The following is a 15,159-nucleotide window of genomic DNA, read 5'->3' on the forward strand; positions in this document are numbered from 1 at the left end:
TTAAAGAGTTTGTAGTTGGTTAATAAGTCCACTATTACAAAACAAAATGAGAAAATAAGATCTTAATAAACATGATCTTTATCTGTATCACCAGCAGATACATGAAACTGATATGGGGAAGTCAGGTTAGGACAGGATTTAGTCTTATTCTTAAATAATAAGTAGCAAATTTGAGGTCTTCTGAGATATAAGTAATGAACAAAATGTATTACGTGAGGCCCTTCAGTGAAAGCCGTTAAAGCCCAGACGTTCACCCTCTTCTAGGTCAGCTTCGTAAAGCAGTGGAAGCGAGTAAACTGTGTACAAGATCTTATTTCTACAGTTTTTTTTATTATTATAGATACAAATCAAATGTTGCTGGTCTAAAACCAATAGATTTTACTAGCTTGCAGACCCTGCTGTGTCAGTTACAATTCAATAAGAAGTGGGGCTGAACCACAAGCTTCCTGTGAGCTGCTTCTAAAGGTTACGTGGCTCAGTGCATTATTATTATTACATCAAGCAACTGGAGGCAGCAGGTAGTGAAAAACATCCTCTGAGGCAAATATAAATCAGGTTTCCAGTGTTGATTCATGAATGTGATACATTAGACTTGCTGTCATGTATTGTGTAATGTCAAGGCAGGTCTGTAATCCTTTGCTAGTAAAGGGCCCACTCTGTCTCTTCACACACTCCCAAGGACAGTCTTGCTTACCTCATCTGCTGCCTTATTACCAATAAATAAATAACAATACTCTTCTAAACTCAGTATTTTTATATGCCCTGCTATCCCATAGGAAATAGAACTCACATTTCATTGACAAGAATACTGCTCTATATATCTATCCATCTGATCTTGAAATGTAGAAAGTGCCCCAAAGCAAGCTGGAGAGATTGCATTGTAATATTTTCTGTTAACTAATTCTGCAAGAAATCTTGTAAAACTGTACATCTAACATTTGCAGCTTATTGTCGAAACAAGCTTTGTTAACCCTGGGCCAGTGACTAAGCAATTTGAGCATGCGCCCAATATAAAGACAGGAGCCTTTTTTCTTTATGGATAGCAGATTTTTCATGAACTAAAACTATATAATGTTCCTTTTCTCAGGGTCTGGAAGAAGAGTCACAGAAAGATGGAACCCTTCTGGGACATTTCACGTACAACCAGCATGGAGAACCAATTCAGACATTTCCCATTCAGGTAATCTAATTTGGTTACATATTGCACAGCACTAGAACTAAAAGTACAGCCGTTACATGAGGCTTTTGACCATTAGACTAAAAAGGGAACTGCCCAGTAATGGTGTCTGACCACAGTACTGTAGGTGGATCTCACCAGCACATACGACATTCTCATGAGCAAATGTTGTGGTTTACAATCTCAATGTCAGGTAAGTTTTTTTTGTCATTTTTGCAGGAGGATAAGATTAACTTCTTGGATGCAAGAGACAGGCAGCTGTTGTGATGTGACATAAATTGTGGGTGGAAGTTATAGGTATCTCTGCAGATTTTATCATTTTAAAAATGGTGGAAGTCTGACACAGAGTAAGGCGGGAGTCTATAGAGCTGATGAAATGCCCTATAGATTTGACTGTAAAGAGTTAATGAGAAAACAAACAGTCTTGTATACAGAGAAATGTGTATAGGCTCTCTTTATGGCTAATATTAAAGAATAGAGTGAAATAAGGAACATCCTGGGGGGGTTGTGCCATATCAAACAGATATGGCTGTTACTGGCAAGACCGTATGAGTGAGAAGAATCATTTGTAATATCTTGTGGGAAAATTTAGAAGCTGTTTTTTAGGTAAATTTACTGAATGTGAGGAGTATAGGACAGTACATCAGCAGACATGACCCACAGTTAGCAGGAGATGTTGCTGGAATTACGACGTTGGGATAACAGATTAGATTTGGGTAGGAGAGGCGCAGTGGGGGCTCAGTTGTCGACATGTTGAGGTAGGTATCCAGTAGCTGGTGACACAACCAATCAAAGGAGAAATAGGCCAATGCAGAAAGAATATTTTTTTGACGGTGAACTAGGGCTGTATAAACTGTTATTTTAGCCCCACTACTTTATACAGCCAATACATATATATTCTGATGAGATAAGGAAAACATAAAAATTGCTACATCTGGGAGTGTTGTCCCTTCTACGGACTGCACTACAGCACATATGTCAGCACCTTCATAAAAATAAACAAACAAAAAAGTCATGTTTATTGATACATTTTATATAACAATTATATAGTGCTGGAAATTTCCACTAATCAAGGTTAGTAAAAAGAAAAAAAAAGAAGAACTTAGGCCTTTGCCTACTATATTGTATAATATTGTTTACATTTAGTTGTTCAGCTATAATACAACTATACATAAGGTTACTTGCCAGACCAACTGGAGAATTACTTTTTCTAATGACGCAATGAGTCGAGACCACCGATCATCTAATTACTATTGGGAATATCACTCCTGCCCAGCAGGAGGCGGTAAAGAGCACCACAGCAAAACTGTTAAATATCACCTCCCTTCCCTCCAACCCCAGTCATTCTCTTTGCCTACGTTAGAGCAAGGAAGTGGTAAAGTTAGGTTTTCCTCCCTCAGGACAAGAGAAATAAGCAGAAGGGACGTCAGAGCAATTTTCGTTACTTTCGAAACTTCAAAAATAAACCCTCCTCTCCTTCTAAGCAGGAACAGTCTAAGCCTTCCTGGAGGCCTAACCAGTCTTGGAACAAGGGAAAACAATCCAAGAAGCCTGCTATTGACTCAAAGACACCATGAAGGGACCGGATCTTGTGGGGGGCAGCCTTTCTTTCTTCGCTCAGGCTTGGGTTCAGGATCCCTGGGCGGTGGACATCGTGTCCCAGGGATACAAACTAGAGTTCAAAACCTTTCCTCCCAGGGGCAGGTTTCTTCTCTCAAGATTATCTGTAGACCAGACAAAAAGAGAGGCATTCTTACACTGTGTTCAAGACCTTTCCGACCTAGGAGTGATAGTTCCTGTCCTGAGACAGGAGCAGGGTCTGGGATTTTACTCCAATCTGTTTGTGGTTCCCATAAAAGAGGGAACTTTCAGACCAATTCTAGATCTCAAAAGCCTAAACAAGTTCCTCAGAGTACCGTCCTTCAAGATGAAAACTATTCGTTCCATTCTTCCCTTGGTCCAGTAGTATCAATTTATGACAACGGTAGATTTAAAGGACGCGCACCTACATGTTCCCATCCACAAGGACTATCACAAATTTCTGAGGTTTGCTTTTCTACTCGGCCTCGCCACAGTTCACAGAATTTTTTTAAAGGTTCTGGGATCAATGTTGGCGGTGCTCCGGTTGCGGGGCATTGCAGTGGCGTCTTATCTGGACGACATTCTGGTTCAGGTACCATCCTTTCATCAGGCAAAATCCCACACGGAAATGTTGTTCTCACGGATGGAAGGTGAACTTGAAAAAGAGTTCCTTGGTTCCAAATACAAGGGTAGTTTTCTTGGGAACCATAATAGATTCCTTATTAATGAAGATATTTCTGACAGAAGTCAGGAAATTAAAGATTTTTGATTATTGTCTATCGCTTCAGTCCTCTCCTTGGCAGTCAGTGGCTCAATGTATGGAGGTAATCGGTCTGATGGTTGCAGCTATGGACATCATCCAGTTTGCCCGTTTCCACCTCAGACCTCTGCAGTTATGCATTCTCAGGCAGTGGAATGGAGATTATGCGGACCTATCTCCACGATTACACCTGGAACAGGAGACAAAGGATTCTCTTCTTTGGTGGTTGTCTCAGGACCATCTCTCCCAGGGAACTTGCTTCCGCAGACCCACCTGGGTGAGTGTCACAACAGACGCCAGCCTTCTGGGATGGGGAGCAGTCTCGGGCTATCTAAAGGCTCAGGGAAGATGGACTCGTTGGAGTCTGTTCTACCCATAAACATTCTAGAGCTGAGAGCAATCTTCAATGCTCTTCTGGCCTGGCCTCAGTTAGCCTCGGCTCGGTTCATCAGGTTCCAGTCGGACAACATAACTTCAATGGCTTACATCAACTATCAGGGAGGAACTCTGAGTTCCTTGGCCATGACAGAGGTAGCCAAGATAATTCAGTGAGACCTACAACTGGGAGGCGGACTTCCTGAGCAGACAGACCTTTCACCCGGGGGAGTGGGAGCTCCACGCGGAAGTGTTTTCCAGCCTGATTGTCAAATGGGGTCAGCCGGAATTGGATCTCATGGCATCTCGGCAGAATGCCAAGCTTCCGAGGTACGGGTCGAGGTCAAGGGACCCTCAGGCGGTACTGATAGATGCACTGGCGGTACCTTGGAATTTCAGTCTCGCATACCTATTTCCTCTGTTCGCTCGGGTCATTGCTCGAATCAAGCAGGAGAGGGTGTCGGTGATCCTCATTGCTCTGGCGTGGCCTTGCAGGATTTGGTATGCAGACCTGGTGGACATGTCATCTCTTCCACCTTGGAAACTTCTGTTGAGAAAAGACCTTCTACTTCAAGGACCCTTCCTTCATCCAAATCTAGTTTCTCTGAAGCTGACTGCTTGGAGATTGAACGCTTAATTTTATCCAAGCGTGGATTTTCTGAGTCGGTCATTGAGACCATAATTCAGGCTCGTAAACCTGTGACTAGGAAAATTTACCATAAGATATGGCATAAATATCTGTATTGGAGTGAATCCAAGGGCTACTCTTGGAGTAGAGTTAGGATTCCTAGAATTCTGTCCTTTCTCCAAGAAGGTTTGGAGAAGGGTTTATCGGAAAGTTCCCTAAGGGGTCAAATTTCTGCCTTGTCCCAGACGTGCAATCGTTTTGTCAGGCCTTGGTCAGGATCTGGCCTGTGTTCAAGCCAGTTACTCCTCCCTGGAGTCTTAATTTAGTGCTTAAGGTTCTTCAAGGGGCTCCGTTTGAGCCTATGCATTCTTTATATATTAAGTTGTTATCTTAGAAATGTTTGTTTTTTTGTTGCTGTTTCATCTGCTTGTAGAGTGTCAGAGCTCTCGGCATTATAGCATGAGTCCCCTTACCTTATTTTTCATTCGGATAAGGTAGTTTTGTGTACTAAGTTGGGGTTTCTCCCTAAAGTAGTTTCAGATCGGAACATTAATCAGGAGATTGTTGTTCCTTCCTTGTGTCCTAATCCTTCTTCTCAGAAGGAACGGCTTCTGCACAATCTGGACGTGGTACGTGCATTAAAATTCTATTTTCAGGCGACTAAGGATTTTCGTCAGTCTTCTGCTCTGTTTGTGGTATTCTCTGGGAAACGTAAGGGACAGAAAGCTACGGCTACTTCTCTTTCTTTGTGGCTGAAGAGTATCAGTCGGTTTGCCTATGAAACTGCTGGACAGCAGCCTGCTGAGAGAGTTACGGCTCATTCTACGTGGGCTGTTTCCTCTTCCTGGGCATTCAAAAATGAAGCTTCTGTGGAACAGATTTGCAAGGCTGCAACTTGGCCCTTTCTTCACACTTTTTCTAAATTCTATAAATTTGACACTTTTGCCTCGGCTGAGGCCTCTTTTGGGAGAAAGGTTCTTCAAGCAGTGATGCCTTCCGTTTAGGTTCCCTGTCTTGTCCCTCCTTTATCATCTGTGTACTGTAGATTGGGTATTGATTCCCAATAGTAATTAGATGATCCGTGGACTCATCATGTCATTAGAAAGAAAACAAAATTTATGCTTCCCTGATAAATTTATTTCTTGACACGATAAGTCCACGGCCCGCCCTGTTCTTTTTGGACAGGGTTTGTTGGTATGTTTTAAACTTCAGACACCTCTGCACCTTGTTGCTTCCTTTCTCTCCTTTGCTTTGGTCGAATGACTGGGTTTGGAGGGAAGGGAGGGGATATTTAACAGCTTTGCTGTCGTGCTCTTTTCTGCCTCCTGCTGGGCAGGAGTGATATTCCCAATAGTAATTAAATGATCCTTGGACTTATTGTGTCAAAGAAATAAATTTATCAGGTAAGCAAAAATTTAGTTTTTTTGACCAGATGTTTTCTTTCCAAAGACGGGGAGAATCCACAACTTCATTCATTACTGTTGGGAATATCAACACCTGGCCACCAGGAGGAGGCAAAGACAACCCAGCCAAAGGCTATATATATCCCTCCCACTTTCCCCATTCCCCCCCCCCCCAGTCATTCTTTGCCTTTCGTCACTATAGGAGTGTGGCAGAGAAGGTGTTTAGAAGAAAATAGAGATTTAGTCCTCTAATGGGTATTTTCCTTTCAAGACAGGATTGGATCATTGAGTACAACTGAACAGAAATATAGAAGTGCCAAAAAAGGTTAAAGTATGCTATCAGGAACTAATAATACATATAATTAAAACACATTTATTACAAATATAGTTTAAAAAGGGGTAGCAAGTACCTATGTAGGTCAGGTACAATATGAAATCTATACACAACAAATGTGAACAATATATATTAAAACAATAATCCAATAGGTTTTGTGTGGCACCAATACTGAAAACGGATTAAAAGTCTATAAAGTCCATTAGACGTGAAGTCCTCATAGTGATCCAATATGTGGTCCTTGATGTGATATGGAAAAGTAAAAAAAATATATAAAAAATATAGAACGTGTACACGTGAAGCATGAAAAATGAGGAAAAAAATCAAAAATCCCAAAATAATTCTATGTGTATATATCCCTAGTGTCCTTGGGGTAAATAGTGTATCAGAAATCTGGATGCAGAAAGAATTAAAAATATATCGGCATCTGATTACCTAAAATGGAAAGAGAAAAAAGTATATGTGCAATAACATCTTATAGTTGACCGTAAATGAAAAATAGCTCACCAGGAAGCACAATTGAAAAAGGGGAAGAGCTCAAGAATCCTCAGAATCCTTGTATTGTTGATGCATTTTGGCCCTATGGAGGGCCTTTTTCAAGACATTGTTGTCTTGAATGAGTTTATTGAAGTTGAATCTCCCCTAGAGGAGATCCATGATCAAATCAAGGCTATTAAAAAAGCAAATTCATTAATCTGTGATGCTAACATGCAGATTATCCGCCTGAATGCTAAGTCCCCAGGTTTCGCAGTCCTGTCTCACAGGGCCCTTCGGTTAAAGTCTTGGTCCGCAAGACTAGACTCCTTTCCTTGCCTTTCAAGGGGAAGATTTTGTTTGTTCTAGGCCTGGACTCCATCATTTCCACTGTTACAGGAGGGAAGGGATCCTTTCTTCCCCAGGATAAGAAGGCAAGAACAAAGGGTCGACAGTCATCAAATTTCCGTTCCTTTTGTTCTGACACGACTCAGTGGAAGCAGTTGTCCTCCAAGCCTGAACAGTCTAAGGGTACTTGGAATCCCAGTCAGTCCTTGAACAAATCCAAACAGACCAAAAAGCTCACAGAGAACAAGTATGCATGAAGGGGCGGTGCCCAATCCGGGACCGGATCAAGTAAGGGGCAGACTGACTTTTTTTTCTCAGAGGCTTGGGGTAAGGATCCCTGGGTTTTAGACATGGTCTCTCAGGTATACAAGAAAGGGTTCAGTTCTTGCCCTCCAAGGAACAGATTTCCACTTTCAAAACTGTCCACAAGCGCAGAAAAGAGGGCAGGCTTCTTAGATAGCATACAGGAGCTTTCCTCTCTTGGAGTGATTGTCCCAGTGCCCCCTTCAGAAAGGGGTCTATGTTTCTACTCAAACCTGTTTGTGGTTCCCAAAAAGGAGGGAAATTTTCAACCAATCCTGGACATAAAATCGTTCAAAATGGGAGACTTATCAGGTCCATTCTTCCCTTGATCCAGTAGGGTCAGTTTATGACTACAATCGATCTAAAGGATGCATGTTCCGATCCACAAGGATCATGTCCAGTTCCGGTTTGCATTTCTGGACCAACATTTTCAATTCATAGCTCTGCCGTTCGACTTAGCTACTGTTCCCAGAATTTTTACGAAGGTATTAGAAGCTCTCCTTGCGGTAGCCAGATCTCAGGGTATCGCTGTGGCTCCTTACCTGGACAATATCTTAGTTCAAGCTCCATTTATTCCTTTGGCAAGATATCACACTGAGTCTCTTTGGTGTCTCCTTCAGACTTGCAGATGGAAGAACAGTTTAGAAAAGAGTTCCCTGGTCCCCTGTACCAAGGTTTTTTTTTTTTTGGAAAAATTATCGACTTGGTTTCCATGAAAATCGGATCAGAGACATTTAAAGCTGATTTTAGCCTGTCTTTCTCTTCAGACAACCTTAAATCCTTCAGTGGTTCTGTGCATGGAGGTAATTGGTCTCCTGGTGTCTATCATGGACATTATTCCTTTTGCCCACTTCCATCTGCAACCTCTACAATTATGCATGCTGAAGCTATGGAATGGCGATCATTCCAACCTGTCTCAACAGATAGTCCTTGACAGGAGGACAAGAGATTCTCTCTCATGGTGGCTCTGTCAAGATCACCTGTCCCAAGGCACGTGCTTCTTGAGACCATCTTGGGAGATTGTGACTACTAATGCCAGCCTTTCAGCTTGCAGGAGACTTGGTACCGGAAGGAGTCAGTTCTTTCTATCAATATCTTTGAGCTCCGGGCCATCTTCAGTGCACTCATGGCGTGGCCCCAACTTCATTCCGTCCGGTATATAAGATTCAGTTGCTTACGTCAACCATCAGGGTGGAACAAGAAGTCCACTAGCGATAAAAGAGGTGTCTCGGATTCTCCAGTGGGCAGAATCCCACAATTTTCTTCTTTCTGCGATCCACATCCTATGGGTGGATAATTTTGAAGCAGACTTCCTCAGCAGACAGTCTTTCTTCTACAAGATCGAAGACGAATCCACGGATTTCATCCTTACTTGTGGGATATTATCCTCCTGCTAACAGGAAGTGGCAAAGAGCACCACAGCAGAGCTGTATATATATAGCTCATCCCTTCCCCTCCACTCCCAGTCATTCTCTTTGCCTGTGTTATACTAGGAAGAGGTAAAGTGAGGTGTTAGTTTTTAGTTTCTTCAATCAAGAAGTTTTTTATTTTAAATGGTACCGGTGAGTACTATTTTGCTCAGGGGGATATGGAAGAAGATTTCTGCCCTGAGGTTGATGATCTTAGCAGCTGTAACTAAGATCCATGTTAGTTCCCACAAGACTTCTGTAGGTAACACAAGAGACATCTTCAGTGTGGAGAATGGTTTCATGCTACAAGCAGCATTTAGGTATGTGCAGCTCTTTATTTCTTCTGTTATGTGTGATCAGTCCACGGGTCATCATTACTTCTGGGATATAACTCCTCCCCAACAGGAAATGCAAGAGGATTCACCCAGCAGAGCTGCATATAGCTCCTCCCCTCTACGTCAGTCCCAGTCATTCTCTTGCACCCAACGACTAGATAGGATGTGTGAGAGGACTATGGTGATTATACTTAGTTTTTATGACTTCAATCAAAAGTTTGTTATTTTACAATAGCACCGGAGCGTGTTATTACTTCTCTGGCAGAGTTTGAGGAAGAATCTACCAGAGTTTTTTACTATGATTTTAACCGGAGTAGTTAAGATCATATTGCTGTTCTCGGCCATCTGAGGGAGGTAAAAGCTTCAGATCAGGGGACAGCGGGCAGATGAATCTGCATTGAGGTATGTAGCAGTTTTTATTTTCTGAATGGAATTGATGAGAAAATCCTGCCATACCGTTATAATGACATGTATGTATACACTTCAGTATTCTGGGGATGGTATTTCACCGGAACTACTCTGTTAAAAGTCACTAATCCTTTTAATAAGTATTTATCATGTTAAACGTTTTTGCTGGAATGTAGAATCGTTTACATTTCTGAGGTACTGAGTGAATAAATATTTGGGCATTATTTTCCACTTGGCAGTTGTTTGGTTTTAATTGTGACAGTTTCGTTTCTCTTCACTGCTGTGTGTGAGGGGGAGGGGCCGTTTTTGGCGCTCTTTGCTACGCATCAAAAATTTCCAGTCAGTTACTCTTATATTTCCTGCATGATCCGGTTCATCTCTGACAGATCTCAGGGGTCTTCAAACTTCTTTGGAGGGAGGTAGATTCTCTCAGCAGAGCTGTGAGAATTTTATATTGACTGTGAATAAAAACGTTGCTCTGTAATTTTTATGTCAAATTTAATTATTGTTATTTTACTAATGGGAACAAACCTTTGCTAAAAGTTGTGTTGTTTTAAAGTTTGATGCTATAACTGTTTTTCAGTTCATTATTTCAACTGTCATTTAATCGTTTAGTACCTCTTTGAGGCACAGTACGTTTTTTGCTAAAAAAGATTATAACCAAGTTGCAAGTTTATTACTAGTGTGTTAAACATGTCTGACTCAGAGGAAGATATCTGTGTCATTTGTTCCAATGCCAAGGTGGAGCCCAATAGAAATTTATGTACTAACTGTATTGATGCTACTTTAAATAAAAGTCAATCTGTACAATTTGAACAAGTTTCACCAAACAGCGAGGGGAGAGTTATGCCGACTAACTCGCCTCACGCGGCAGTACCTGCATCTCCCGCCCGGGAGGTGCGTGATATTATGGCGCCTAGTACATCTGGGCGGCCATTACAGATAACATTACAAGATATGGCTACTGTTATGACTGAAGTTTTGTCTAAATTACCAGAACTAAGAGGCAAGCGTGATCACTCTGGGGTGAGAACAGAGTGCGCTGACAATACTAGGGCCATGTCTGATACTGCGTCACAGCTTGCAGAGCATGAGGACGGAGAGCTTCATTCTGTGGGTGACGGTTCTGATCCAAACAGATTGGATTCAGATATTTCAAATTTTAAATTTAAATTGGAGAACCTCCGTGTATTACTAGGGGAGGTTTTAGCAGCTCTCAATGATTGTAACACCGTTGCAATACCAGAGAAATTGTGTAGGTTGGATAAATACTTTGCGGTACCGGCGAGTACTGACGTTTTTCCTATACCTAAGAGACTAACTGAAATTGTTACTAAGGAGTGGGATAGACCCGGTGTGCCGTTCTCACCCCCTCCAATATTTAGAAAGATGTTTCCAATAGACGCCACCACTCGGGACTTATGGCAAACGGTCCCTAAGGTGGAGGGAGCAGTTTCTACTTTAGCTAAGCGTACCACTATCCCGGTGGAGGATAGCTGTGCTTTTTCAGATCCAATGGATAAAAAATTAGAGGGTTACCTTAAGAAAATGTTTGTTCAACAAGGTTTTATATTGCAACCCCTTGCATGTATCGCGCCGATTACGGCTGCGGCAGCATTTTGGATTGAGTCTCTGGAAGAGAACCTTAGTTCATCTACGCTAGACGACATTACGGACAGGCTTAGAGTCCTTAAACTAGCTAATTCATTCATTTCGGAGGCCGTAGTACATTTGACCAAACTTACGGCTAAGAACTCAGGATTCGCCATCCAGGCACGTAGGGCGCTGTGGCTAAAATCCTGGTCAGCTGATGTTACTTCTAAGTCCAAATTACTTAATATACCTTTCAAGGGGCAGTCTTTATTTGGGCCCGGTTTGAAAGAAATTATCGCTGACATTACAGGAGGTAAGGGCCACGCCCTACCTCAAGACAAAGCCAAAGCTAAGGCTAGACAGTCTAATTTTCGTCCCTTTCGGAATTTCAAAACAGGAGCAGCATCAACCTCCACTGCACCAAAACAGGAGGGAGCTGTTGCTCGTTACAGGCAAGGCTGGAAACCTAACCAGTCCTGGAACAAGGGCAAGCAGGCCAGGAAACCTGCTGCTGCCCCAAAGACAGCATGAACCGAGAGCCCCCGATCCGGGACCGGATCTAGTGGGGGGCAGACTTTCTCTCTTCGCCCAGGCCTGGGCAAGAGATGTTCAGGATCCCTGGGCGCTAGAGATCATATCTCAGGGATACCTTCTAGACTTCAAATTATTTCCCCCAAGAGGGAGATTTCATCTGTCAAGGTTGTCAACAAACCAGATAAAGAAAGAAGCGTTTCTACGCTGTGTACAAGATCTGTTATTAATGGGAGTGATCCATCCGGTTCCGCGGTCGGAACAAGGACAAGGGTTCTACTCAAACCTGTTTGTGGTTCCCAAAAAAGAGGGAACTTTCAGGCCAATCTTAGATTTAAAGATTCTAAACAAATTCCTAAGAGTTCCATCGTTCAAAATGGAAACTATTCGGACAATCTTACCCATGATCCAAAAGGGTCAGTACATGACCACAGTGGATTTAAAAGATGCTTACCTTCACATACCGATTCACAAAGATCATCACCGGTATCTAAGGTTTGCCTTCTTAGACAGGCACTACCAGTTTGTAGCTCTTCCATTCGGATTGGCTACGGCTCCAAGAATCTTCACAAAGGTTCTGGGTACCCTTCTGGCGGTACTAAGACCGCGAGGGATTTCGGTAGCTCCGTACCTAGACGACATTCTAATACAAGCTTCAAGCTTTCAAACTGCCAAGTCTCATACAGAGTTAGTTCTGGCATTTCTAAGGTCGCATGGATGGAAAGTGAACGAAAAGAAGAGTTCTCTTTTTCCTCTCACAAGAGTTCCATTCTTGGGGACTCTTATAGATTCTGTAGAAATGAAGATTTACCTGACAGAAGACAGGTTAACAAAGCTTCAAAATGCATGCCGTGTCCTTCATTCCATTCAACACCCGTCAGTAGCTCAATGCATGGAGGTGATCGGCTTAATGGTAGCGGCAATGGACATAGTACCTTTTGCACGCCTACACCTCAGACCGCTGCAATTGTGCATGCTAAGTCAGTGGAATGGGGATTACTCAGATTTGTCCCCTACTCTGAATCTGAATCAAGAGACCAGAAATTCTCTTCTATGGTGGCTTTATCGGCCACACCTGTCCAGGGGGATGCCATTCAGCAGGCCAGACTGGACAATTGTAACAACAGACGCCAGCCTACTAGGTTGGGGCGCTGTCTGGAATTCTCTGAAGGCTCAGGGACTATGGAATCAGGAGGAGAGTCTCCTTCCAATAAACATTCTGGAATTGAGAGCCGTTCTCAATGCCCTTCTGGCTTGGCCCCAATTAACAACTCGGGGGTTCATCAGGTTTCAGTCGGACAACATCACGACTGTAGCTTACATCAACCATCAGGGAGGGACAAGAAGCTCCCTAGCAATGATGGAAGTATCAAAGATAATTCGCTGGGCAGAGTCTCACTCTTGCCACCTGTCAGCAATCCACATCCCGGGAGTGGAGAACTGGGAGGCGGATTTCTTGAGTCGCCAGACTTTTCATCCGGGGGAGTGGGAACTTCATCCGGAGGTCTTTGCCCAAATACTTCGACGTTGGGGCAAACCAGAGATAGATCTCATGGCGTCTCGCCAGAACGCCAAACTTCCTCACTACGGGTCCAGATCCAGGGATCCGGGAGCGGTTCTGATAGATGCTTTGACAGCACCTTGGAACTTCGGGATGGCTTATGTGTTTCCACCCTTCCCGCTGCTTCCTCGATTGATTGCCAAAATCAAACAGGAGAGAGCATCAGTGATTCTAATAGCGCCTGCATGGCCACGCAGGACTTGGTATGCAGATCTAGTGGACATGTCATCCTGTCCGCCTTGGTCTCTACCTCTAAGACAGGACCTTCTGATACAGGGTCCATTCAAACATCAAAATCTAACTTCTCTGAAGCTGACTGCTTGGAAATTGAACGCTTGATTTTATCAAAACGTGGTTTTTCTGAGTCGGTTATTGATACCCTGATACAGGCTAGGAAGCCTGTTACCAGAAGGATTTACCATAAAATATGGCGTAAATACCTATACTGGTGTGAATCCAAAGGTTACTCCTGGAGTAAGGTTAGGATCCCTAGGATATTGTCCTTTCTACAAGAAGGTTTAGATAAGGGTTTATCAGCTAGTTCATTAAAGGGACAGATTTCAGCTCTGTCCATCTTGTTACACAGGCGTCTGTCAGAAAATCCAGACGTCCAGGCCTTTTGTCAGGCTTTAGCTAGGATCAAGCCTGTGTTTAAAGCTGTTGCTCCGCCATGGAGTTTAAACTTAGTTCTTAACGTTTTACAGGGTGTTCCGTTTGAACCCCTTCATTCCATTGATATAAAAATGTTATCTTGGAAAGTTCTGTTTTTAATGGCTATTTCCTCGGCTCGAAGAGTCTCTGAGTTATCAGCCTTACATTGTGATTCTCCTTATCTGATTTTTCACTCAGACAAGGTAGTTCTGCGTACTAAACCTGGGTTCTTACCTAAGGTAGTCACTAACAGGAATATCAATCAAGAGATTGTTGTTCCATCCTTGTGTCCAAATCCTTCTTCAAAGAAGGAACGTCTTCTACACAATCTGGATGTAGTTCGTGCCCTCAAGTTCTACTTGCAGGCAACTAAAGATTTTCGCCAAACTTCTTCCCTGTTTGTCGTTTATTCTGGACAGAGGAGAGGTCAAAAAGCTTCTGCTACCTCTCTCTCTTTTTGGCTTCGTAGCATAATACGTTTAGCCTATGAGACTGCTGGACAGCAGCCTCCTGAAAGAATTACAGCTCACTCCACTAGAGCTGTGGCTTCCACTTGGGCCTTTAAGAATGAGGCCTCTGTTGAACAGATTTGCAAGGCTGCAACTTGGTCTTCGCTTCATACTTTTTCCAAATTTTACAAATTTGACACTTTTGCTTCTTCGGAGGCTATTTTTGGGAGAAAGGTTCTTCAGGCAGTGGTTCCTTCTGTATAATGAGCCTGCCTATCCCTCCCGTCATCCGTGTACTTTTGCTTTGGTATTGGTATCCCAGAAGTAATGATGACCCGTGGACTGATCACACATAACAGAAGAAAACATAATTTATGCTTACCTGATAAATTCCTTTCTTCTGTTGTGTGATCAGTCCACGGCCCGCCCTGTTTTAAGGCAGGTAAATATCTTTTAAATTATACTCCAGTCACCACTTCACCCTTGGTTACTCCTTTCTCGTTGATTCTTGGTCGAATGACTGGGACTGACGTAGAGGGGAGGAGCTATATGCAGCTCTGCTGGGTGAATCCTCTTGCATTTCCTGTTGGGGAGGAGTTATATCCCAGAAGTAATGATGACCCGTGGACTGATCACACAACAGAAGAAAGGAATTTATCAGGTAAGCATAAATTATGTTTTCTTAGGAGACTTGATATATCAGAACTGGCTGGCATTTATTTTCCTGTAAGGGAATGGGGTAAGCAGTAGACCTGTTAAACAGAGGGGTGTTACTGGAGACCTATATTTTATTTTGCTGTTGACATATTCTCAATCATGATAATGGGCATTTTATAAGA

The 15,159-nt window shown here is 42.8% G+C and overlaps 1 protein-coding gene across 2 annotated transcripts in view; it reads left to right on the top strand.

Annotated features, from left to right (window-relative positions):
• Positions 1 to 15,159, top strand: part of SUN2 (Sad1 and UNC84 domain containing 2) — a 143,257-nt gene that overhangs the window by 113,631 nt on the left and 14,467 nt on the right. For both annotated transcript variants that reach the window (XM_053721311.1, XM_053721310.1), the window contains one exon: positions 1,088 to 1,180. In XM_053721311.1, coding sequence (XP_053577286.1) covers positions 1,088 to 1,180 — 93 coding nt within the window. The remainder of the gene's footprint in view (positions 1 to 1,087; positions 1,181 to 15,159) is intronic.

This window comes from Bombina bombina, chromosome 7, assembly GCF_027579735.1.
Source record: "Bombina bombina isolate aBomBom1 chromosome 7, aBomBom1.pri, whole genome shotgun sequence".
NCBI classification, from domain to species: Eukaryota; Metazoa; Chordata; class Amphibia; order Anura; family Bombinatoridae; genus Bombina; species Bombina bombina.